This window comes from Tenrec ecaudatus, chromosome 12, assembly GCF_050624435.1.
Source record: "Tenrec ecaudatus isolate mTenEca1 chromosome 12, mTenEca1.hap1, whole genome shotgun sequence".
Classification (NCBI taxonomy): Eukaryota; Metazoa; Chordata; class Mammalia; order Afrosoricida; family Tenrecidae; genus Tenrec; species Tenrec ecaudatus.
This window is the reverse complement of record NC_134541.1, coordinates 20,726,875-20,752,067: the sequence shown is the minus strand read 5'-3', so window position 1 is coordinate 20,752,067 and position 25,193 is coordinate 20,726,875. Positions and strand designations below refer to the sequence as shown.

The 25,193-nt window shown below is 40.6% G+C and overlaps 1 protein-coding gene across 3 annotated transcripts in view; it reads right to left on the bottom strand.

The window, feature by feature from the left end:
• CHD6 (chromodomain helicase DNA binding protein 6) overlaps positions 1-25,193 on the bottom strand; it is a 219,056-nt gene that overhangs the window by 128,254 nt on the left and 65,609 nt on the right. For all 3 annotated transcript variants that reach the window (XM_075528737.1, XM_075528740.1, XM_075528738.1), the window contains exons 3-5: positions 22,070-22,590; positions 3,244-3,391; positions 855-1,004 (exon numbers count right to left, since the gene is read on the bottom strand). In XM_075528737.1, coding sequence (XP_075384852.1) covers positions 855-1,004; positions 3,244-3,391; positions 22,070-22,590 — 819 coding nt within the window. The remainder of the gene's footprint in view (positions 1-854; positions 1,005-3,243; positions 3,392-22,069; positions 22,591-25,193) is intronic.

The window sequence follows — 25,193 nt, the reverse complement described above, 5'->3', positions numbered from 1 at the left end:
GCCAACAATGGCCCTCCCACACGCACAGCCCGCTGACGCTTTGCTGGCAGTTTCTTCTTCATAAGCTCCTTGGTGCCCTCCTTTTCAGCATGCACCCTCTTCCTTTCTAGCATCTGAGTGTCAGGTCCTAAAGCTCTTCCTCCTTGACAATGCAGTCAAGGGGACTTCCTGTAATGCAAGTCTGGCCATCCTGCTTCTCTGCTTGGGACCACGTACCCTTCATTCAATCTACAGCACAAAGGCCGGCTATCTCAACTGATATCCACGGTTCTGTATAGCCTGAGTCTTCTGAGACCCCATTGTCCAGCCCTGCTCACCTAGGTGTTCTATCACAACCGGTGGTGCCAGGAGAGCTCTGGGGCCTTAGTTCCGGTGAGAGGGGGCCTTCCTAAAACCCTTGACCTCTGATGTCCCTGACCACTCCTCCTGTTAGCCAGGCACTCTAGCACATCCTCTGTGGATGCATTCACCAATCACTGGGACGAGGGCAGGGATCTCCACCAGACAGGAAAAGCCAGGCGCAACCTCTCTGAAGAGACACCATTTCAGATGAAACAGAAGCAAAGGGATCCCGCCATATCATGCGTGTGAAGAGGATTCCAGGCAGAAGGCCTGGCAGGTGGAAAAAGAGCTGTTAATGTCAAGGAATTAAAGACGGCCTGTGTCGCTAGAAAGGGGTACATCTGACTCAACAGGAGAGAATGTGATTGCAAGGGTGCTGCTGGCCAAAGTAAAAAGACTATCTTTTACTTGAATTTCAACAGGAAGCCATTAGAGAAGTTTATAAGCAGCACCTAACCTGGTTTCATTTAAGTGGGTGAAAAGGACTGTCAAGCCTTCAGCAAAAGGCCTACCTCCGCCTGCCAAGCCAGGGTAGAGGCTGAGAGGGCAGATGTCCGGCCTGCTCCAAGAACAGCGATCGTTTCACCGTCATCGTCCACCACTTTGAAGTCCAGGTCCTCGTTATACTTTCTGCGCTTCACTTGCCGTCCGGAGCGCCGTTTCTGCAAGGCAAACACATGCGTCAGTGAGGATCGCTGAGTCAGCGGCAAAGAACATTCTCATCTTACTTCCTCACTTTACAGAAGGAATCTCTCTTTAGGACAAACTTTTGTGAACTGAATTCACTCGAGATGATGCGGCAGAGGGAGGAAATGAAAGTCTACTCTCCACACTGCCAGGATCCACACAGGGAGGTGTGCTAGTTATCCATGGCGGCAACTGTGCTCCTCTTCTTGCGGTAAGTTTCTGGTTAGTTGGAGGTTCAGGTTTTGACAGTAATGTGACAGTCTTTTGATCTGTTTGAGCTTGAAATCATACCAACCATGTGTACCTAAAAGTACAAGCTAAAAACACTAATACTAATTATACCAGGACTTACCCTCAGGCTCTCATAACACTCCTTGAAATGCTGGCAGACATCCTATGTGTGGCAAACAAGGTCCATCTAAGGACTCATCTATAATTAAGCATCCATGACCTTCTAGCGGGCATATCTAACAGCCAACACCCAGCAACTTTCCTCCAACAGAAAACCACCCGTTCATCTCTACATCCAGTGACAGTCCTTCCGCGACCCGGCCACCAGCTAGCCCACTTGAAATGCTTAAAACCTCAAAAACAAAAGCAACACCTCACCATCCTTTTTCTGTACAGAAACCTCTAGGCCTCTTCTCTCAGTTCCCATCACTTCTTCACCATTAGTCCATGACAATGGCTTTAGGAGAGGTACGACAAACAAACACCTCAACCCAGGGCCCTTCCCCAGCCATCGGGTCACATGGCTGCCAGCCAGCAAACACCAGTGCCCGGCTAATCACCTTCAACCTGAGGCGCTTTCTCCTCTGTCCAATCTAGCAGTCATCTAGCAGTCGTGAGCTGGGTTATAAGCAGCGAAGGGCCTTCTGCCCTGATGACCCAGAACCTAGTTCTTACCACTGAGGAAATTCGGAGCTGACGCCTTCGGACAGGAGAAATCATCCAGAAACCTATGAGCGTGCAGACAGTCCTTGGAGACAGCCATCAAGATCTAAAAGCCCCCTTGACACAGTAAGGCCCAAGGAAGTAGCTAAGGATATCTATCAGATGAGACAGAACCCTTTCAAACATTAGAATTTGTGTCTCGGAGAGGCTCCCTTACATCATGGAGAAAATGCCTACCAATGCCATGGATACATTTGTTTTAGAAATCAGATTTAAGTGTGTAATTCATTGCTTCCATGTTTAGTCAAACATTTCAATTTGGGGATAATGAATCTAGTCATGTGTTGCTTAATATCCAGGAAACATTCTGTGAGAGGACATTACATGATTTGGGTGTTATGCAACCCATATTACAAACAGGCAGTCCCCAGAGTACAAACAGATTCTGCTCCTGAGTCTGTCTTATAGGTATGGTTCATATTAACCTCAGTTAGTCAAATGTTTGTCATAGTATATAATATATAGCATACCTTTCTACTCATAAAAAATTAGAGAAACATTTCCAGATACACTAAAACATGTGTAATACAACAATAAGGATGTTTTGATGCATGGCACATATTTTATCAGTATCCACTAACCATATAATACGTACCTCGAATTTTTCATGTAGCAGGCCTTACAAGGGTATAGTCACACGTTGCATGAACAAACATCATGTAGCGTTTGACTGTACCTCCTTGACTTTGAGTTACATATTGGGCCAATAGTTCACAAAGAGCAGGCACTCTGTAACATACAGCTTTGACTGTCGATGTTAAGTGACACATGACTATAAACTTTCTGTTCCGGTAAAGGTTTAAACCCCAAGGGGCCATTCTAGCCTGTCCTATAGAGTTGCTGTAAGTCTGAATGACTCAACGGCACAGAGTTTGGTTTTGGGGTGAGTCTGGGATTAGGAAGAATCCTCTTGCAGACCGCGGCAGCACTCTGAGCACTACAGACATTACCTACACAGCAAAATACATCCCTGAACCTTACCTGCCTGGCTTAATCCCTTCCCACCAGCTCCCTCCATAGGCTAATAGGCTACTTTCGCAAAAGACAAACACTCTAAAAAAGTAGATTATTAATAGGATCAGTATGCTAGGAGGGGAAAGTCTGTGCTCTCCTTGCTCATCCACCAGAACAGGCAAAGCCAGGCCAGGTCTGGACAGAGAGCAGGCTAGAGACAGGCACAGAGCAGCAATAGCATCAGTGGCAGCAAGATCCCATGCAGCAGCTGCGCCTCCATCCACCAGGCTTCGGGCCCAGCTGTACCTGGCTGTCTGCAGACTCAGTGGACTCCTCGGGGCTCCGCAGGGATGAGTTCGGCAGGCCCTGATCCAGCTCTAAACTTTCCACTGCCGTGTCACTTTTCCTTTTTCCTTTCTTCTTTTTCTCCACTGGGGTTGGTCCTTGCTCCTTGCTACAAGGAGAAATTCACAATTAAATCTCGTGGGCAGTTTCTAAATCTAAGATTTTCCCCATGGGCTCAAAGTCATGAAATCACACACTCTGGAACTTCTAGGGCTAGGGCAGACTCTAATGGGGAACCCCTAAGAGGTCCTTCTCAGACACGTAGGAAGGAATGTCCAGAGGGATCGATTCAAAATCTCTTTCGCCGTACCTCTCACCATGGCTACTATGACTACAGTTAATAGAATTAGAAACAAGAGGTGGACCTCTACAAATCCAGAACCCTTAAGTTTATACATCTCTTCTCCAGGAAGTTCAATGACTTCGGAGGTATTAAGAATCATCAAATTACCAACTCCATTTAAGTGACATAAGCAGAGCCTGGACTGACAGCAGTCTATGTGTAAGACCAGCAGCGAGTACTAGGATCTCACCATGGCAGGAACCACGGCTACCCTTACGGAGCTGACATTCGTGAGGGCCCTACAGACTACCTATAACCTTAGCCCAAGGTGGTACAGAATGCTACCCAAGGTGGAGATGACCAAAGTTTACCCACCCTGCAAGGTCGTGCGAAAACGCCTCCCCTGACTCTCATGGCTAGTAAAATCTCTCCTTTCTGCTATGCCAACGTCATTTTGCCATGCTTTTGCTTAAGGCACTTAGATCCTGTCTGGTCTTTTACCAAAATCAGTCAATAACTATGACATCAGGTTCAGAATCCAAATGAACTATATCCAATGTCTAGATTCTCGATAGTTGCTCAGTGAACATCTGCTAAATGAATGGATATTTTATACTTTCCTGACCTCTCCTACCAGACTCTAAATTCTCAGAGGGCAGTATGCACTTGATTCAGTCACATGTCCTCATAGTCTACCCAGTAAGTTTTCAATAAAGGTTTAATGAGTCGATGAATACATTAATGGATGGATAAGATTGCTTCTGGCTGGAAAGATGCAGAAATGCCATTTGAGCAAGAATTTATATGGAATCTTGACATGCCTTAGTCAGGTAAAAGAGTAATAATAGCTAGCAGATATATAATGCTATCTACATACACAGTTTTAAGTCCTATGCTCAGAATAGTATCCTTTAACTCTCACAAATACCCTATGAGGCAGATGCTTCATTATTCTCATCTTGTTATACCCGAGAGATCTTCGGCATGGTGTGGTCTGAGCAGATCACCAGGGGAGCCTGGCTAGTAAATGGTGAAATTGGGCTTTGAATCTAGACAGTGTACGTTCTTAACATAGCCATGTTTTTCAGGAATGAAGCAGTGTTATGCACACATTTGGTACAAGATAATTCTGTGTGGCTAGATAGTCAGGTGAGTACGCAGACATACAGTGATGGAGCTAAAAAGGAAACAATCTAGTTTCCACCAAGGGAAAAAGTTTAGAATTCATTCTATGAGGGAAGGGATATTGGGGAAATCCCAGGCAAAAGAAAAATGAAGATTTAAGCTACATACAATCAATGAACATTCAAAGGTAAAAATGATTAAAAAGATCCACTGAGTCCTGACAAGAGACACAAAGTGGAGGAGGAAGAAAGAGGTACAATAATGAGTATTTCTTATCTGGTAAGTTGTCAGAAGGTGTGGTGACGAGAGGACCACTGCACAGTCCTGTTTACAGAGGGGAGATCCAGCATGTTAAACATGAGGGAAGCAACCCAACCAGAGCGGACAGCTGAAGCCATTTGCCTCTCTTGAATCCCTGCCCATCAGCAGAAACTCAGCCCATCCATGATGCCCAAGGCTTTCTGAAAACAGCTTGCCTACTAGTGAAGTCCATGAGGAAAACTATTTGGCTCAGCCTGAGAAAAGGGATACTCAAGGAACCTGCCATTTTAGAGGAAAACATATTGTAACATTTCTTCCTCAACCAGAGACAAAATTAAAAGTGGTTTCACTTACCAGTTCTGGAGAGGAGACACAATCGAAATAGTTTCTAAAACGTGCTGAATTTTCAAAGGAATATTTACCTTATATGTTCTGTGGCTTTTCATTATTAAAAACATGTACAGCAATTTATACACTACAGGATACTTACACATTCTGTGTCTCACTGAACTGTTAAAACCAAAACCATGAGGAACCTGAGAAAGAGCAATGTCCGTATTCTGGGTGAGAAAGCCTGAAAGGTACCAGAGTCAGCAGCAGCACTCAGACTCCTACTCAGGTTTCATGGGATTCAGTCCACTGCTTTTAGATCAGATAAGGTTCCTTGACCTTTTGAAATTAATGTGTTTCTTTGGGTAAATATAAAAACTCTAACTTCCCTGTAATGTTACTTGAATCTCCAATGACTTTTAAAGAGTTGGCAACAAAAACATACAATGACCCAATGTAGAAAGATCTCAGAAATAGTTGTTGGTATGTTTTACATATTTCTCAATAAACAGGTTTGTGATTAGTTTGCTCTACATAAATTTAAAGAAATCTAGTCAAACAGCGAAAGCCACCAAAATAATCCCCTGCTCAGAGAACCTCAAACTTCTGTAAAATCACAAACCATTCTTCTTAATGTTATGACACCAATTGCCTTTACCTACTAAATGCAGTCTCATTATATTAAAAATAGATTTATTTTAATTTTCATCATATATGTATTAGAAATATGAAATTCATTGGGAAACATACTCAAAAGTCAGGTACAAATGGCAATTAGGGCCTAGAACTTCCTCAAAATATGAACGTTTACTGCAATACGTGTGCACCTGCTTCCCATGTTTTGAGAAACACATTACAAAAAGTAAGAAAGAGTCACTTCCAAAGTCAAGGCTGGGGCACACTAGCTTTTCATCCACAAGTTCTCAAATATATGTCAGGAAAACCACCTAGCGAATCCTGATCACTTATTTGGGAGTAAACAAAATGATACTCTACCTGGGAAATCTACAAAGTGATTTTCTGAAGGTTACCTTCGGCAACAGAATCAATTTTGAATCCCCAAAATTCTTCCTGGAGTTCTTCTGATAAAAACAAGTATCAGGAAGAAAAGGTTCCTTGTAAGCTTGCAAATGAGATTTTCAAATAGATGCATCTGTTTTTGAGAAAACTTCGAGAAAACTTCATTTTTCATCAAATGTCAGAACCTTAACCGCTGAATTGCTATTCTATGACAGTTGGTTCATGAATGCTCGTTTGCTCCTTGAAATTCCAGTTTCTTCAAAAGTAGAGGCTCAACAATATGCAACAAAACTACACGTGCATATGCCCTTTGACCTGGCAACCCCACTTCTAGGTATTGATCTTAGGGATACAACTCCAACCATATGAAAATACAAAGGCATATATGGTAGTTATCCACTGCAGTATTTGATATTGATGAAGTGAGAACTTAACTGTCCAAACAAAAGAGATTACAGTAACTAGATACACACACACACAATGGAGGCTAGGTTCTCATAAAAATAAGAGAGTTCAATGAACTGATAGAAAATTACTTCAAGGATAGATTGTAAAGTGGAAAATGATTGTGTAAGATAAAAGGGAAATTTAAAAAATATGCACTGGCTTGTCATTTCAAAGACACACTCAGGAAAAATAAACCAGAAAACAAGGAAGTTGGTTATCAACAAAGTGGGGAGAACAGATTATTAAAGATACAGGAGGGAATCAAACTACTCTGAGACTGCTTTTACAAACAGATTTGACTTTTGGAAGCCTGATATAGATACACATATTAAAAAATTAATGAGTCTGGAAAGAAGGCAAGAAGAAACTAAAACAAATTAATCCACGTTATTTCAAGCAAATCACCACATTAAAGGGAGAAAAAAATCAGACATACAAAAGTTAATCACTTCATTTCTGAACACTGTATTTGACTATGTATAGGCATACCGCATTTTACTGCGCTTTGCTTTATCATGCTCTGAGCTGCCTTTTGTTTCTCTTTGAACAAACAACTGGAAGGGTTTGGCGACCTTGCACAAGTCTATTGGCACGTGTGCTCCTTTTATGTCTGTATGTCTTCACACTAGTTTAAATTTTTTCATAATGAGATTAGTGGGATTGCCTTTATTGGGATACTTTTATCGTGATAGTCTGGAGCCGAACCTACGTCTCTGCCTGCACTCTTCTCAGTCAGCTCTCGAAAGAAATGGAAGAGCAGGAAATACTGATCTGTTTTCTGGCAGCTGTGTGGCTGAAGCAAGTCTGAAACTAGTTTAGATGTAGTAGTACAGGGTTAAGCAAACATGAAAATGTACTGAGGTTGGGAGTCAAGGTAATCAATGTGGGAGAAAGACGATGAAAATACAAAACATTGGAACCCCTGTGGAGATAAATGTGAATTGAAGCAATTAGTATAAACTCATGATTTTTAAAATAAGACTACAACCATACGAGTAGGTATGTGTGTATGCATATACGTGTGAGCATGTATGTACTTCTGAGTTTTAAGAAATGAAAAGTCCAAGAATCATAGATGCTCCAGTAGCAATGGGAACATTGAGTATCCAGATCTTGGTTTCTAATGTGAAAGCTCCTTGGAGAAATAACAGATTCCAAAGCCAGGATAGGAAAGAAGGATGAGCCTGGAATATCTGGCTATCTCCTTGAGCAAAGTAAGGAAACAAGAAGAAATAAATGGAGAAGTCATGTCACAACAACATAGGAAATAGCTTACCAAATTCAGGTTGGCCAAAATTAAGACCTTGTCAGCACCCAAGTAATTCAGGACAGTAATGAATTAAAAGCCACTGGAAAAAAATGTCATTTGTATAGGGTCATAGTGAGTCAGAACTGACTCGAGAGCCAAGTTTGTTTGAGTACTAATTATGAGTACTAATTGATAGTCAATACACGAGGGAGAAGGAAGATTTCTGCTTGTTGTGGAATCTAAGTGATAAATGTGGAGAAGGGCTGGGCTGGGAAATACTTTTGTGGACACCACAGTGAAGACTGGTTCCATTCAGAGTCACCACAGGGTGTGAGAGAGATCTAGGGAGAACAATTTGCAGAGGAGTGAGATATTTGCGCAACCCTAAAATTTCTCCCCAGATTGATTATTGCTGGCAATGAAACAAAAGCAGTGACAACACAATGGTTAACTATGAAAATGGCCTTACTTTTAGGAAACACACACTGACACGTGTAGTGATAAAGAGACCCATTGTATGCAACCTTATTCTCAAATGGCTAGGTGAGTGTACAGTAAGACAGGGGCTTCAAGAAGCTCATGTGTAAAAAGTAACTAAGAGATGGAATTTCTTCATTAACTTTTTTGAAGGTCCCTCAGATATATGTACACATTTGCATATATACACACATATGAACACACAGATAGACCTCTCTAATTAAAAAGAAATGGGGCTAAAATATTATTAGCAGGTGCACTGGGTAATAAAGTGTTCTATGTACCACTGGGAAATTTTCTATAAGATTGATATTATTTCCAAATAAAGATGTATATGTCAAATATATCAAGCTACACTAAATGTTTCACTTTATAAAGTTTGAGACAGATTAGTCTTTTCTTTAGTCTTCTAAAACAGTGAATTCATCCTTCAAGACATAAATCCTGATAAATACTATCATTATCAAATATAATATTTAAATAAATATAAAAACTATATAAAATTATATAAATAATATTGTTATCAATAATACTATCCTGATAAATCATCAAAACTTAAAATGTAAGAGAAAAACTTGGTTTTTAAAATCACTTTTGCCCACACAATCAAAACACCTTGATAGTGAGGCGGAGTTTCTTCACAGATCTGTGGCAGTTTTAGGAGTCCGTGTTTGATGGTGAAAGGTGCTTTAAAGCAGGGACGTGCTTTCCTTCAATTGGAAGAAGAGTGCTACCCAGGAGCTCATAATATTGGAGGGCTACTGGTAAACACTCCAGTAATGTCTCTCCAAATTAGCATTAGTGCCAAAATTATCATTCACTTCAGTAGAGGTCACACAATCTTGAGGAACAGGGAACTTCTTATAAAATAGCCATTGAGCAAAAACTAATTGAGTCACATGTCGTGTAACCAAGCTGCTGAAGAGAATCCTTCCCCAACGGAGTCGGCCAACGTAGAACGCAATGGGCTCCGATTGTGCTTCTGCAACGCTGAAGGCCATTTTCTTACATAATCACTGTCCAGTTATAGCTTTTGCTCCCTTTCAACTAAAAAGCAATCTGTGGGGAGATGTTTTCAGATCAAACACCCTACTTCTCTGCAACTTGTTCCCACCTATATTTCACACCCACTAGTGACTTGGGATGGTACCAATCTTTTCTTTGGTGGCTACAAAAGGATTTTCCAACCTATCTCTCGTCTACATTTATCAGATTTTTCAAGCTAGTTTCTAAGACTGTAAATCTTTATAAAGTAGTAGACGGCCCCAAATTTCTCCCACCAACATCACAGTTAGGCATTCAAAAATTAAAGATAAGTATAAAGGCTCCCAGCAAGATTAAAGGCCAATGTCCCCCAGAAGCACAGGAGGCCAGAAGGCAAGAGGGATACTGAAACAAAAAAACACACGGTCATCCAGTCCAGCTGCCCTTCGAGAACAAGGGTGAAATTAAAACATTCCCAGACAAATTAGAAGCCAAGAGAGTTCTTTCTGCCAGACAGGCCCTATAGAAAATACTAATGGGTATTTTGGAAAAGACATTAGAAAATTATTTTAAGATATAGACAAAACAGAAAGATTCTTTAAAAGGGGAACTGTGTAGACAAGTACAAAGGCTAGTCTTTCCTGGTTTTATATTAAAAATATAAATGCAACGATAAAAAATTTTATGACAGGGTTGATGAAATGTAAAGACAGAATTATTAACAACAGCAGGGAAAATGGTTTACATACATACAGAATTTCTTAAATGATACTGACGTTGAGTTGGTGTCAACTTAACATAGAACGGTATAAATATAAGCTGTTAAATATTCTCGGTAATCACTAGGAAAATATATAGGGCACACACACACACAAGAAAAGGATAAGGGATCCAAAAAAGGTTTTCTCTAAGAAACCAAACACACTCATACCCACACACACACCAGTAAAGAACAATGACAAAAAAGCAAATAAAATACAAACAAAAAAATGGTAGCAGTCACATCTTAGCAGTACTTACAGCAAATGCAAATGGACTAAATGCTCTGGTCAAAAGGCACAGAGCGCAGCAGAATGGAAGAAACACAGCATGACCCACCTATGCACTGTGTACCAGAGACAAACCTAGATCCACGGACAGAAATAGGTTGTGAATGGTAAAGACAGAAAATAGTATTCCAGGTAAATAACCAATAAAACATTGAGGGGGCAGTCTCAGTATCAAAGTAAGACAAAATCTGATACAAAAGATGGACACTATATAGCAGTAAAAGGGTCAATTTAATCAAGAGGATTTAGCAATCCTAAATATACATGCACTAACATCCCAGAACCTAAATTAAAGATAAAAGCAAACACAGGTAGAATTCAAAGGAGAAACAGAAAGCACTACGGTAATAGTTGGAGATCAATAGAGCAGCAGAGGACTGGAATGACACTATAAACCAACTACACTTAACAGACATACTCCAGTGCACATGGTTATCCTCCAGGAAAATACTTGTTAGGTCACTGTCATTATCTAGAACTGTTGTAACAGACAAACCGCATGTGGATGGCTCTGACTAAAATATTTATTCTCTTACAGTTTAGGATGCTAGAAGTCTGAATTAAGAGCTCTGGCTTTAAGTGAAGGTTTTCTGTTAGCTCTCAAGGAAGACCCTAGTCTCCGTTCAACGTCTTAGGCCTTGAGTTCTTTGGAGCGCTCTGTGTATCTTGGTTATCAATATTCCCCTGGGTCTATGAGGTTGCCGAAGCAGGGGTGCTAGGGCCAAAGGATGCCTTCTTTTCCTGGTTCTTCTGTCTTGGTGGTTGTTGGCCCCTCTGAGCTGTGCTGGCTTTTTATTCCCTTTTATTTTAAAAACATTTATTTAAAATATAACCTTACTTTATAAATTAAACTTTGCCTCATTACCATAACTGTCTCTAAAACTACTTTACTAACAGAGAGGTGACTTACAATATAAGATAATGGCATCAAATCACACTACTGAGCACAAAATTACCTAACACTGATAACCATCACCTAGCCAAGGTTGACACGGGTGCTGGTGTAACACTTCAATTAATTTCCAAAGATTGAAACCATACAAGGTATTTTCTCGGAGTGAAAGTAGACAGTAACGTGAAAACCCTAGAAAAGCAACAAGTGTATGGAAATAAAATAAAAAGAGTATAAAACTACCAATGGGTCAAGGAAGTTGGAAAGGAAGGCACAAACAGAAGAGTCAACAAACAAAAGTTTATGGGACACAGCAAAGGTAGCAGAGAGAAACGTGAGAAAGAATCTTACGTCAACAGCCTAACTCCCTAACTTAGGAACTACAAAGAGAAGATACCAAATAACTCATCACAAGTTCTAGTTTTACTTGTTCTTTTTGTTTCCTGCTTTTGATTTATGCTCTGATCTTTGTAATTTCCTTCCAGTAAATTTATACTTGATTTGTTCTTCTATGTACAGTTCCTGTAGCTATTGGGTTAGGCTGTTGATCTGAGGGATTTTTTTTTCATGTTGGCATTAAGTTTCCTGCTGAGTACTGCCTTTGCTGCATTCTTTAAGTTTTGGAACAGAATTGAGAGTCCAGAAATAAAGCCACGCTTTATTTATGATAAACTGATTGTTATCAAGGTCCAATCCATGGGGAAAGAGTCTCTTCAATAAATGGTACTAGGTGATTGTGGTAGCAATTGTACATGTCTACTTGACATGGTTGAAATATGGAATGATATGCATACTAAATCCCAACTGAAAAAAAGGTCGTAGGAAAAGTGGGTTTCCACATGCAAAACAAAATTTAAATAGGATCTTTGACTTGTGTTACACACAAAATTAAATTCAAAGTGGATTGAGGACCTAAATGCACAAATTCAAAGCATAAAATTCTTAGAACAGGGCTGGACAATACTGTTACGTTTATTAGCTTTTAACAATGAATTATGTTAAAGGCCTTCAAAAGTTCACAGAAAAAAATTCTGGTATATTTTAATTACATAAACTATCGAAGGTCCCTTGTATCCTAGCAAAAGACTAAATAAATAAATGGAATTTCATAAAATCAAAAAAACTTATTCATCAAAAAGTGCTAAGACAAGCTACTGACTGGGAGGATAGTTTCCAAAACCATCTACCCCAAATGTCCTTAAATTACAACAGCCAACATCAGACTCACGTTCTAATCCTACTTGTCTTTTAACGTCTAAAGGTTCTTAACTCGAGACTGCTTGTATAGAACTTCAATAAAAAACCCAATCACAGAGGACTTCAATATCCATCTCAACAAAGATGACAGTCTAGTGGGCACAAACACATTAAAAGACAGTTCAGTATCATCCATCAGAGATGTAACTCAAAGTAACAATGAGATATAATTTTACTTTCACTAAAATGGCCAAGCATTTTTTGGAATAAAAAATACAATGTTGTCAAGGATATGAGGAGATTGGAACCCTTACCCATTGCTGTGGGAACAGAAAATGGAATAGCAATTATGGCAGGGGGGAGGGGGAGGGAAGGGTGTGATGCTTCCTAAAAAAAAAAAAATAATAATACCATATGGTCTGGAATTCCACTCCTGGTACAGACCCAAAAGATGTGAAAGCAGACATACAAACACTCCATTCACAATAGCCAAAAGGTGGAAGCAAACGAAATACCCACAACATTGACGAAAGGTACTGTACAAACAGTTTCCACTTTGGCAGTGAACTGATATATGCAAAATTCTATATACACACAGCAAAGCCTGTGAAAGCCAGAACCTAAGTAAGGCAGAAACCCGTCATAGATTTAAAGTATTTACCAAATGGACGAAGCTAAAGAGTGAAGGCCAAGCAAAGTCAGCTGCAAAAGGACAAATACACTAGGCGACCTCACTTACATAAAAAGGCAAGAAAATGTCAATGTATAGAGAAGAAAATGTATTCGTAATTAACAGAGGAAGGAGGAAAGGAAAGATGATGGGGAAAAAAATCACCATTTTTAAGGGTAGGGTTATAGAGATGAAGACACCTGTGTGTCTTCATTTGTACACCTGTGAAAAGTTGAACTGGCAAAACCTTATGTGATATATATTGTTGTGACACTGACTAATATCAACAAATTGTACAAGTAGAGACTAGTGAATCTGTATATATTTTGCTGGATATATTCTCAACAAGATTTTTAAAATAAAATATTTCTTCAAGTCTGTTGCTTCATAATTAAAGGACAATTTTAAAATTATTTTTAAGCAAAATTTAACTTTTATAATGTTATAAACTTTTGATCACTTCTCTCATGCTATGCGATTATCTTTTGCATTTAAGAATTATTTTACACTTAACTCATATGGTCTCCAAGTTCTTACAACACAACCTTAACTTAGCCCCAGAACATACACACCGCCTCACTAATTTGATAAATACAGGCTTCCATGATTTTGACCCAATGCAAGTCAAGGTTTAAGTGCCACATGGCATATACAATTTATTATTTTTAGTCATTGTACTGGAGAAGCTAGAATACATTCTTGCCACACACATAAACTTGTATAGGTTTTACTGTGTATTTATGTAGTTTTGCATATATACATGAGGGGGTACCCAAAAAAAAAGCTCTGTTGGGCAGACTTTCATATTATACATTTTTTCCCCACTAGGCGAGCATCAAGAAACTCACTCTTGAATTAATGCACCCAGTGGTGTTGCCTGGGAAGGTTCTCTTTAGTCACAGTGAATTTTTTCATAAAAGCAGTTTCACTCGAACTTCATTTTTTGTGATGGCTGATTTAAGAGAACAGCGTGAGGCTGAAAAATTGTGTCTCCTGCTCAAGAAAAATGCCACAGAAACTGTTGTGATGTTGGACACAGTATACAAGGACACCACTTTGGAGAAAACTCAAGTGTATGAGTGGTTTTGTCATTTCATAAAAGGTAAAATGTCAATTGATGACAAACCTTGTTCTAGACGTCCGTCAACTTCCCTAACAGACGAAAATGTCGACAAAATTCCTGCACTTGTGCTCAAAGACCGACACTAGACCATTGAAGAGATGGGGAAGCTACAAAGACTATCTTGATGCTCAGTTCAGCACATTTTAGCAGAAGATTTGGGAATGAGAAGGGTCACGTGAAATTTGTGCCTTGGGTTCCTACTGGCCAGGAAAAAGAGTGGAAATATGTCGTGCTTTGCAAAGACAGCTCTGAAGCAACCCAGACTTTTTTCCCCAAGGTCCTTACTGATGATGAGGCATGGTGCTATTCTCATGACCCTGAAAGTGAAAGAACTATAATCAAGCCAGGGAAGATACCATACTCACCTGACCCAAAGAGAAACTTGTCAAGTGAAATCAAAGATCAAGATGATGTTCATTTGTTATTTTGATATGAGGGGAATAGTACATTTATAGTTTGTTCCACCAGGACAGATTGTTAATCAAGCTTTCTACTTTGAGGATCTGGAAATACTGCATAGCAGTTTGGGACAAAAATTGCCTGATTTCTGGTAGATGGGGGACTGGTTTTGTCACCATGAAAATGCAGCTGCTCAAGCAGCCAACTCAATGTGTCAGTTTTTGGCAAAGAACAGCACGCTTCTCTTGCCCCACACACCTTACTCCCCTTACCTCACTCTGCAACTAAGTTCCTCAAATGCAGAGACACATGAAAGAACAGTGATTTGATGACGTAGACGAGGAGAAGAAAAAACGAGGGAGGTGCTGTCACGTCATCCATCCCAACAGATGAATTTGAAAAATGTTTTCAAGAATGGAATCACAGATCTGACAAATGTATTAAGTGTAATGGAAAATACTTTAAAGATGATAAGATTGTACTGTAAAAAAATTAAAAACATAGCTTTGAAAAAAATTCCATTTTGGAGGATAAGTGGGTATTGTACTTGTTCAGTAGCTTTCTTCTGATCTTATTGGCCCCGAGTATGACAGTGGCAGAAGGTTGAGCAGGGCTATGGTGGCCCAGGGGTAACCACATGTCTCAGCTAGGTTCGGGAATCCTTCCTTTTTATTTTTGGCAGAAGCAGGTATGACAAATGACTCTCTTTTCCGTCCTCCTTAGCCATGAAGCTGTGAAACCGAAAGCTACAGGTAGCTATGACGCCAAACTGAGGGGGAAAAGAGTGGCCAAGGATGGAGAGGACATGCAGAGATGTGCAGAGTTTGCAGACAAAGAAACCAGAGAAAACCCTCAGCTCTACTCCTGGTTCTCCTTCCTCTATTTTAGTATGATTATTTTTTTACTTCAAGCTGTTTTCATATCACTTGTATCTCAAGAACATTCTGAAAAGCACAGCAGCTTTACAGGGCCATCACTGGCTGACATTTGAGAGCAGATCAAAGGGATTGTTTCCATAATCCTCTTTTTTAGCTTTCAGAGTCAGAAGGAAACTTACAGGATGGAAAACAAAACAAAACAAAAAAAAACTGGAGTACGTCAAGATTTTTGAAGCGAAGCACAAAGTACCTGTTTTCAGTAACAAGAAAAATAAACCTGATTTTATAATATACTGTTGTTTTAAAGAAAGTCATTTCCTTGTGTATTTATGACTTGCAAGAAACTCACAACATAGAAACTATTGTACACATGCAGGAGAACCGAGTACAGACAGCCACAGCTTCTTAGTAGCTGCACTCTACAAGCTCTCTCCTCCCATCTTCTACAACGTTTCATTAGTCAAGAGAATTCTGCTCATTTTTACCTTCTGTGGTTTCTATTAGGAAAATAATTCACCTTTTTGGCCTTCCAACTATGAAATTACATCAGACCATTAAAACACTAGATAAGACATTCTTTCTCAAACGTTTCTCACGACTCTATCAACCTTCAGGTTTCTTTGCAAAACTTGAGTTACAAACTGAGTGGTGGATCTGAGTATACAGAGAAAGATTTGGGTATGTGTGACAATAGAGGGACAGTAAGGATTTTTCATTAACTTTGCTCCTGTGTTCTTCAGGCATTGAAAGGATTTACCTACCAAACTAATTGTATTACTTAGAGATAACTCATTTTCCCATTTTAAAATTAAAGTCTTAAAAAAATGACCATCAAAGTCTTGACAGGGAAGAAGCCAGTTGTCATAATTCCCAAATTCAGAACTGAAACACCCTGATGACCTCAATTACTCAGGCAGCCACATCCATCTGGGGATTCCCGCCAGAACCACAACTCCACTCTAGGTAAAACTCTTCAAAGGGGCTTCCAGCCCTGGCCTTCATACAGCCTGTGATCCTCCCTTGTCCGAGAAGCAGTGGAGACACAGGAATACTATCCCACACATTTAATTCACCTTTTACATAATGCCCTTCTAAGTCTAGTCTGTAAACAGACATCATCACTCAGCCCTCAGTTGGTCGAACTGTGAGGCCTTGCTATGTTGCCCATTTTGCTCAAAGTTATGCTATCAGTATTTCAAATACCAAAAAGATCACTCCTGTTGGACAGGTTTCAGGGAGCTTACAATGAAACGTGGTACTCCTGAAAATTAGCCAATGAAACTATTCTGGTATTGTGCTGAAGATGAGCACCTAGGCTGGAAGGCAGTCAGAATGCACAGTGGCAGAATCAGGGGCTTAGTCATACCAGTCATCATGAAGATGGCAGGCAACTAAGCAACATTTCATTCTCTCGTACACGGAGTTGCCATCAATCAGACTCAACTCAACAGCAACTAATAACATTCAGAGAACTGAACTGGCATAGACTTCAATGATACTGGTTTTTAAACACACACACACACACACACACACACACACACACACACACACACACACACATGGTTTGGGTATAGATATAATCAGCTGTAGACAAAACAGGGACCAAATATACCCTATCACTCAAGCCCCTGTGTCAGCTCCATTAAAAATGATTTCAAAAATTTGTGGTATTATCCCAGGCACAATGAAACAAACAAAAAACTATCTACTTGTAAGATAGAAAGATTTTTTTTATCACTTTTTAAGTTTTAAAAGTACATGAAAATAAATTTCAGTAAGTATTAAAAAGTAAAAGCTACCCCACAGAATTACACAGAATTAATTCCCACTTCTCAAAGAAAAATGCTTCTGACTGATACCTCCTAATTCCATAACACCTGGTTTATCCACATTAAGCAAAAGCTACTGATATCCTAATAGGAAAGGTGATAAACCTAGGTCTTGTATGTAAAACTCATTTATTCCCAACTCCAGATTTTGGTTCAATTGTTTTAGCTTAGGCAGTCTTACTTTCCAATTTTTATTCACTTTCTTATTTTCTGACTGCTCTATGTTCATGATGGCCAATCTTTGTTTAACCAACAAAATAGCTTCTTGAGGGCATTCATTGTAAAATGTTTACAAGTTCTTTTGCTCCCCTTGAATTTTTATCTTGCTGAAGACAACTGTTCTGTTCTTTTATCTTTTTACTTCTTTTATGTGACTTCCTTCCCTCTATGACCTCATGATCGTTGGAGGACTGCTGCTATTTAAAATGGACTGGGATGATAATCTACTACCCATGTATTTTCTGTACTATAGTAGCTTGAATGTTGGATGATGAAAGGTTTGCTACCAGTGTTTCAAACACTAGCAGAGTTTTCCAGGATGGACAGGTTTCCGTGGAGGTTAGACTAAGATAGACTAGAAGAAAGGCCCGGTGCTCTACTTCTGAAAATGAGCCGATGAAAGCCCTATTGGTCACAAGAGCTCACTGTCCAATCACCAACCATCATGAAGATGGCATAGGGCCAGACAAAGGTACATTCTGTGGTCCACAGGTCAACCACGTGTCAAGTGACGCAGTGGTAACTAACTCCTGGGCTGCTGCATCCCTCCTCCTTTCTCCAACAAGCCCCTCCCCTGAATGGGAGGCGTGGAATACAGTCCTTCCTGGTAGAATTTGTTTGAAAAGAATGACAGATAATCTTGTTCCCCAGACCCTTTTTCTTGAGGTTATACCAACTTGGAGGCCCAGCATGAGCCCTTAGCAGACTGCTAAGTATCTTCTGTACTACTGTTAGAGTTCAGCTCGCAGCTAACCGCTCACGCAGTTACTTTGCAGCCACCTCCATTATGACCGGCCACCAATCCCTCCTTGAGGGCTGCCAGCTCCAGGGTGAGAAGGGGGCACTTCTTCCTCTGCCACAAACGCAGCTCATGCACGGGCTCTCCACTGCTGTGAGCTCATTGGCCTTCCTCACCTGTCTTGAAGAACTATTTTATTTCCTAACATTTCAATGGGATTTAGAGAAGAGGAAATAAAAACATACTCAGTTTATTATCTTACGTTGGGAGTTCCCCAACGTACATTTGTTAAATTATCTTTTGTTCTGTTTGGTTTTAAGTCTCTTTTCACTTATTTAGTAATGTAATATCTAGTTCAATACCTACTTCTCCCAGGGGGCACACAAGTTCAAAACTGGAAAACATTTAATTCTGGAAATGCTTTCAGCCATTCTGAAGCTAGTTATAACCACCTTTTCTATCATTTATATATAGAATTTTTGCTGGTTTTAAAAATATGTACAAAGTTACCTCTCTAGCCCTTGCAAGCTCCTCAGTGTAAAGGCTCAGAGACTACACTTCTCTTATAATTCCATTCTTTTACTGTTCCATTCCCAGTAGATACTGTATATATAAATGGTGAGCTATTTATTGCTAGTATGATTACTTAATAACTTATATTACAGATTAGCGAAAGGTCCCTAACTTAGAAAGCCTTGGGGAGAAGCTGATAGGAGGACTACCATTCCCCAGTCCCCAGGATTTCCTAAGAAAAACCATGTTTTACTCCTCACCAAGAGAACACTACTGGAGACCTATTTTCTGCTTTTCCTCAAGCTCCTCTTGATTCCTTGGTTTCATCTAACTGGAGAGATGGAAAAAGGAAGGATGCACATCCAGTCCAGTACCTTCTCCCAGACTTCAGAGATGTGGGTGCCTGCAGTTCTGTGGGATAAACTCAACTGAGTAAGAAGAAGCCCAGCCTGGTCACAACTAACGAAGCTTCATCAACAAGAAAGCTGATAGGTGGCTCTCTGACTCTCAGTTGACTATTTCCCAAGTGACTCAGAACTGAGAGAGGAAAAGGGAACTTGAGGTTAACAGCAGTGCTTCCAGAAGGTGAGATGAGCCTGGTGGAAAGGAACTGCAGGAGGAAAACTGGGAAACCTAGACAGCAGTCTGAAGCTCCTATAATAATCTAAGTACACGGCAAATCATTTGTAACCAGGAAATAGTATCTCAGGTCTAATCAATTACTTCTGACATAAAAATTAAGTTAAAGCCAATATTTAATAAGAGTAAAGGAGCAGAATATCCCGAACTTAATTACCCATATATGACTTTAAAAACCAATTCATGTCCTTTTGTAACAAAAATGACTTCTTCTGAACATAGGGCCATCAATTAAAAGGCCCAAAGCAATTTTAAAAGATATGAAGAAATTAGGTTAGCCAGTCCAGAATCAGAACCAGTGCAGAGAAGTATGCATTAAAAAATTACATTATGTCACAAGTCAATATGTAAATCCCCAGAATAAAGATCATGAAAAGCCTCACATAACTGGCCATTTTAAAAAGATGCCGAGTCCAATCTTTTGCCACGTAGTTCTATACCTCAGGAGGTCCTGCTTTCTTCTAAGTTAGCTGTCCTTACATGGCTCCATTACATCAAAAGCATGCTCCCCTAAGGATGGCTACGTTTGCGTTTGACACACAAGCTTGTTTTCTGAAAAGCTGCTCATTCCACCAAAACGGAATTTACAACTATGTCTGTATATTCTTCACTTGGCTTTAGATTCCGCACAAAGGAAAACTCAAACTCCTTTAAAAGTACAGGTTAAAAAATTTTTTTTAAAAGTTTAATTAAAAAGGGAAAAAAAGTACAGGTTATAAAATTGTAAACACCAGAGGCCACTGGCTTAGAGAACTCAGCTACGCCTGTGGCTTTAACAGTGCCTTCTACACCTAGTCCAGTCTTCATATTTGTGCTCTAAGACTCTGCTTTAATTATTCTCATTCTTGGACACAACCGTTATTACTCACAGTTCTCCGAATACCCATATTAAGTCACTCTACCAGCTCACGCTCACTCTGCCTTCTGCACCGGCATGCTTTATCCTTAACAACGACTTCATTTTCTCCAGAGGAATTTGGAGATAAAATATATTGGCAGAAATTGAAAAGAGTTCACTCTGCCACCTAAGACATTATAAAGAGAACAGAATATGATTGCTGGATTCAATGAGAAATAGAGACCATAGAATTGAGACCTGATTGCACCCTCCTCTCTTAACCTTCTACTGCCATTCCTGTGAGCTCTGTTCCTAGGGTCCGACCTAAGCCTCTTCAATAGTCAAAAGGGGAACTCTCTTGCCAGGACGAAGGGAGTCAATATTATAAGGCATAAATTTAAATTGGTCTAGAAAATTATCCATCTGGTCCCAACCATCTGTCCTTCTGAAAGAGAACCAAACAAAATAACAAATTCCAAGTCACTGCACAAAGCTCACTCTCTCTGTAACACTTACCATGCCTGACCCAACATGAGATGACTGGGAGAGCCTCGTCACCTCCTTGTGTTCTGTAAGCATTAACATCATATCCTGGGTTTCTTTGGGTCTTTTATGTGATATCATCTCATATATATTTAAGTAACTTTAATTCATTAAGATTGGGACCTTATAATTTTTGTTCTACAATACTCTGCACAGTTTTGAAAGGAGGAAAAATGATAAACATTCCATTTGAATGTAGAGTATTACAGAACAAAAACTATTGCATATGTTAAATTCACTGAGTAATGACTATATTTGCAATACTGATAGAAAGTACAGCAATACTGCCCCTGTACCCAGGCCCTCTGGTTCCTCTGCATGTAACTAGGGTCTGCTCTGCTCTCACACAGTTCACCTTTCTGAGGCACTGTTGATGCACCAAGCACTGTGCTAAAGGCTAACTCGGAAAGTAAGCTAGGAAACAGTTCCCACAGGCAGCTGAGGGAAGCAATTCAGTCCCCTGCTGTCTGAAACTTCACTCCCACCCGCAGCAATCCCGGACCACCCAGACCACCTGTGACTATCAAAACTGCATACCCTCGTAATGGCTGCCCCTCACCCACTCACTGCCACCGTCCACTTCCATCAGACCTGTGACATCTCCTCCCTTACAACCTGTTAATGTTAACAAAGGGAATGAAAAGAAATAGCATGATCAGTAATAGGGTTAACTGGTTGTCTCATTAGGAGGTGAGAAAAATGGCTCTTTTCTGGTCAAAAGGAATACAAACAAAGGAGGACATAAACAAGGGGTTAAAGAGACATACCCACACACCAGGCAGGGCACTAGTCCCTAGCTGACAAATGCTACATACTAAGCAAGTGTCCAGACAAAAAGGACAGCTGAAGTTCTTGGGCGCATCCTGAAAATATTCCACAACAACTCCAGAAACGCAATTAGAAACAGCAACCTCCAAGGGCATTCCCTCGAACCAGAACCAAGTGGCTATTCCAACCCCCACAATACACAAGTGAGGGATGAAGCATAGGCCAAAGAAAGTATAGAAGAGTTATATCCAGGGACTCTGGGTAATGTCCAAGGCAGCAGAACCCAATGCCCAAAGCAGGAAGAAAGGTGCACACCTGGCCTTCCTGGACTTCGTCCTGGCTGCAGAGTCGGTGCCACTTCTCCTCTCTTTGGGCTCCTTGGTGCCCGAGGCCTCTCGGGGCTTCCTCGGCTTCTTGGCTCCATCCTTCTGCTTCGGCTCCTTGGGCTCCCTGGCTTTCTTGGGCTCCTTGGCCTTCCTGGGTTCCTTTGGCTCTTTAGGCTCTCGCTTCCTCTTTGGCTTGGGTTCCCTGTCCTTGCTTCCCTTTGCTGTACCCTCTTGCTCTCCTAGGTTCTTTTTCTTCCTTTTCTTCTTCACCCCGGTGCCTCCTCCACCACTGTCCTCCATCCCATTATGGGACGTCATTTTCCTAGGGAAAAGGATATCAGCTTCCTCTTCAGCAGCAAACAGGTCCTTCTGGGGCAGGCATTGACTAGCAATGTCTTCAATTTTCTCTTCCTGATCAGTGCCACAGTCAAATGGGGATGGGGATTTGTAGTCAAAATTGATAGAAGCATCAGACATTGGGGAGTGATTCAGGACCTTGAAATTTGACAGCTGTAAAATAGAGAGAAACAGGAAAGCACATTACTCTTCTATTGCCAAGCTCCAGACGAATATTATTAATTTTTACGCAACAAATACTGAGTTCCAACTATTTGTCAATCCCTACTATGTGATGCCTTAGGGGTAGAGTGTCAAACAGATGGGTCCCTTGCCCTTGTGAAGTGGTACCAACTTGTTACTAGAATACTGCTAAGTGGGGGAAAATTTATTACAAAAAAGGATTCTATGCAGTTGTCTGATAACTCGTTCCAACTCCATGTCAAGAAGAGGAGGCTTCAAAAGACTCCCGCAAAGTATCTTGACATGCCACCATCAGCCGCAAAGTCCGACGCCTCCTATTTAACACACTTAGCACTTAGCACACTATTATGCAAGAAGTTATTGTTCAAGTATGTAAAAAACAAAGGTGCTATCAATGGAAGCATTCTGAAAACCACACACACGCGCGCGCACACACACAGACACACACACAGACACACACACAGACACACACACTCACACACACAGAAACACACGCACACAGACACACACTCACACTCACACACACACAGACAGACACATACACAGACACACACACTCACACACGCACTCACACACACACACACACACACACACTCACACACACACACGCTCTGATTTTATTTCTTTAGTCTATCTTTAGTTCCCCAAGTCTCTGTTCTACCAAGTATCAAGCAGCCAACATTCAACTGGGTGGATTTTCAACAAGAACCTCAGGTTCTGCAGAGTGTACATTTTCCCCCATAATTTAAGGGGGTGACCTCTTGAATGGCCATCTAACTTACCTACCAGACTCGACACCAAACAGTCAAACAGTATACTACTTGCAAAAACCAACCTACCCATGAAAAAGAACTTTGCCATGACAGACGTCAGGGAGAATGTGTCACGGCTGCTGAGGGCAACCGTGGAAGGGAAGTTTCAAAGCAGTTTTTGAACAGCATCACATACACATTCAGTAAGGAAGTAGAAGTCACATGTTTTCAGGTCTGTCATTGTCAAAAAACATGTACCATTCCCTAACTAAGCAAGCTAAGGTACCAATAATCAGACAATAAAGTGGGCACCTGGATTTGGGAACAGCACTGTCTCTTGGATCTGGAACAAAGAAATAACTTCCAAGTGCCTGGGAGGGGCAAGCATGCTTTCTAGGAAGATGGGTACAGTCATTTTTGAGGGATGACTTAGGAGCAAGCTCCAATTATGAGTGGCCTGCTCTGCTACCACGAGGCCTGCCATGTGCTAAAGGGCACAGACACTTGCACAGGTGGTGCAATTTCCCTCCAGTGTGCTGGTTATTGGAACTACACTCTGACCTCCTGTCCATCCTGGAAGTAACAGCACCAGCAAATTCAGCTACACATTGCCCCTTCTGTTTTCTTCATTTCCATCTCCCTTTCATCTCAAACATAAGATTGAGTTCCAAGGAGGAAAGGATGAAAGAAAAGAGTATTTTTTGGATCTTAGTGCAAAGTCTAGCATTATAAACAAGCTTTAAACCCAGAGGGAATTGGTCACCCTGGCAGGATTCAGAACAAAAAGAAGAGAAATTCAGCTTGACAATCTCATTGCTGATTAGACTGACCCAGGAAGAGGAGGAGATCGGTAGACATAACAAGAATTTAAAATCAAATACAAGGCAAGGAGAATCCCAGCAGTGGGCTTTATCAGTATCCAGTTAAAGCCCGTCCATCTCTGAATATTACTGAATTCTGTGCTAGGTACACTTGGCCCGCAGGGAATAAGTTTTTGCTTAGCATGCATAGGTGGAGAGAAAGAGAGAGAGAGAGAGAGAGAGAGAGAGAGAGAGAGAGAGAGAGAGAGAGAGAGAGAGAGAGAGAGAGATCACTTTTCTTATTAAAGAGGCTTTCAAAGACAACACACAAAAGGTTTAATTGCATCACAGTAGCTCCCCTGTAGGTCAGAGTGGGGCTGGGCCCTCTTCCCCTCTTCTGAAGAACAGGGCTCACCCAAGCAGCTGAGACCAAGAGGTAACCATTCAAACAGAACAAGGAGATAATGCATGGTTTAAAATCAAGAAGGATGTGTGTCAGGATTGTATCATTTCAGCATACGTATTTAATCTATACGCTGAGCAAATAATCTAAGAAATTAGACTACATGAAGAACATGGCATCAGGACTGAAGAAAGGCTTATTAACGGCCTAAAGTATGCAGGTAACACAACCTTGCTTGCTTAAAGCAAAGAGGACTTAACATACTTCATGATGAAGATCAAAGACTAATTCAATATGGATTAAACCTTAACAAAGGAAAACAAAAATTCTCACAACTGAGCCAACCAGGAAGCAATATGATAAAAATGGGAAAAGATTAAAGTTGTCACGGATTTCATTTACTTAGATGTACAATCAACGCCCATGAAAAAGCAGCAGTCCGGAAATCAAATACGTATTGCACAGGGCCAATCTCTTGCAAAAGTGTAAATGTGCAAAGATGTCACTTTTTTTTAACATTTAAATTTTTTTCTTTTAAAAGGAGTGAGTTGTGTACAGGGGGGTTAAATGCTTTATAGACAAGGAAAAAAAACTGCGCCAGAACCAACTTCTTCACCA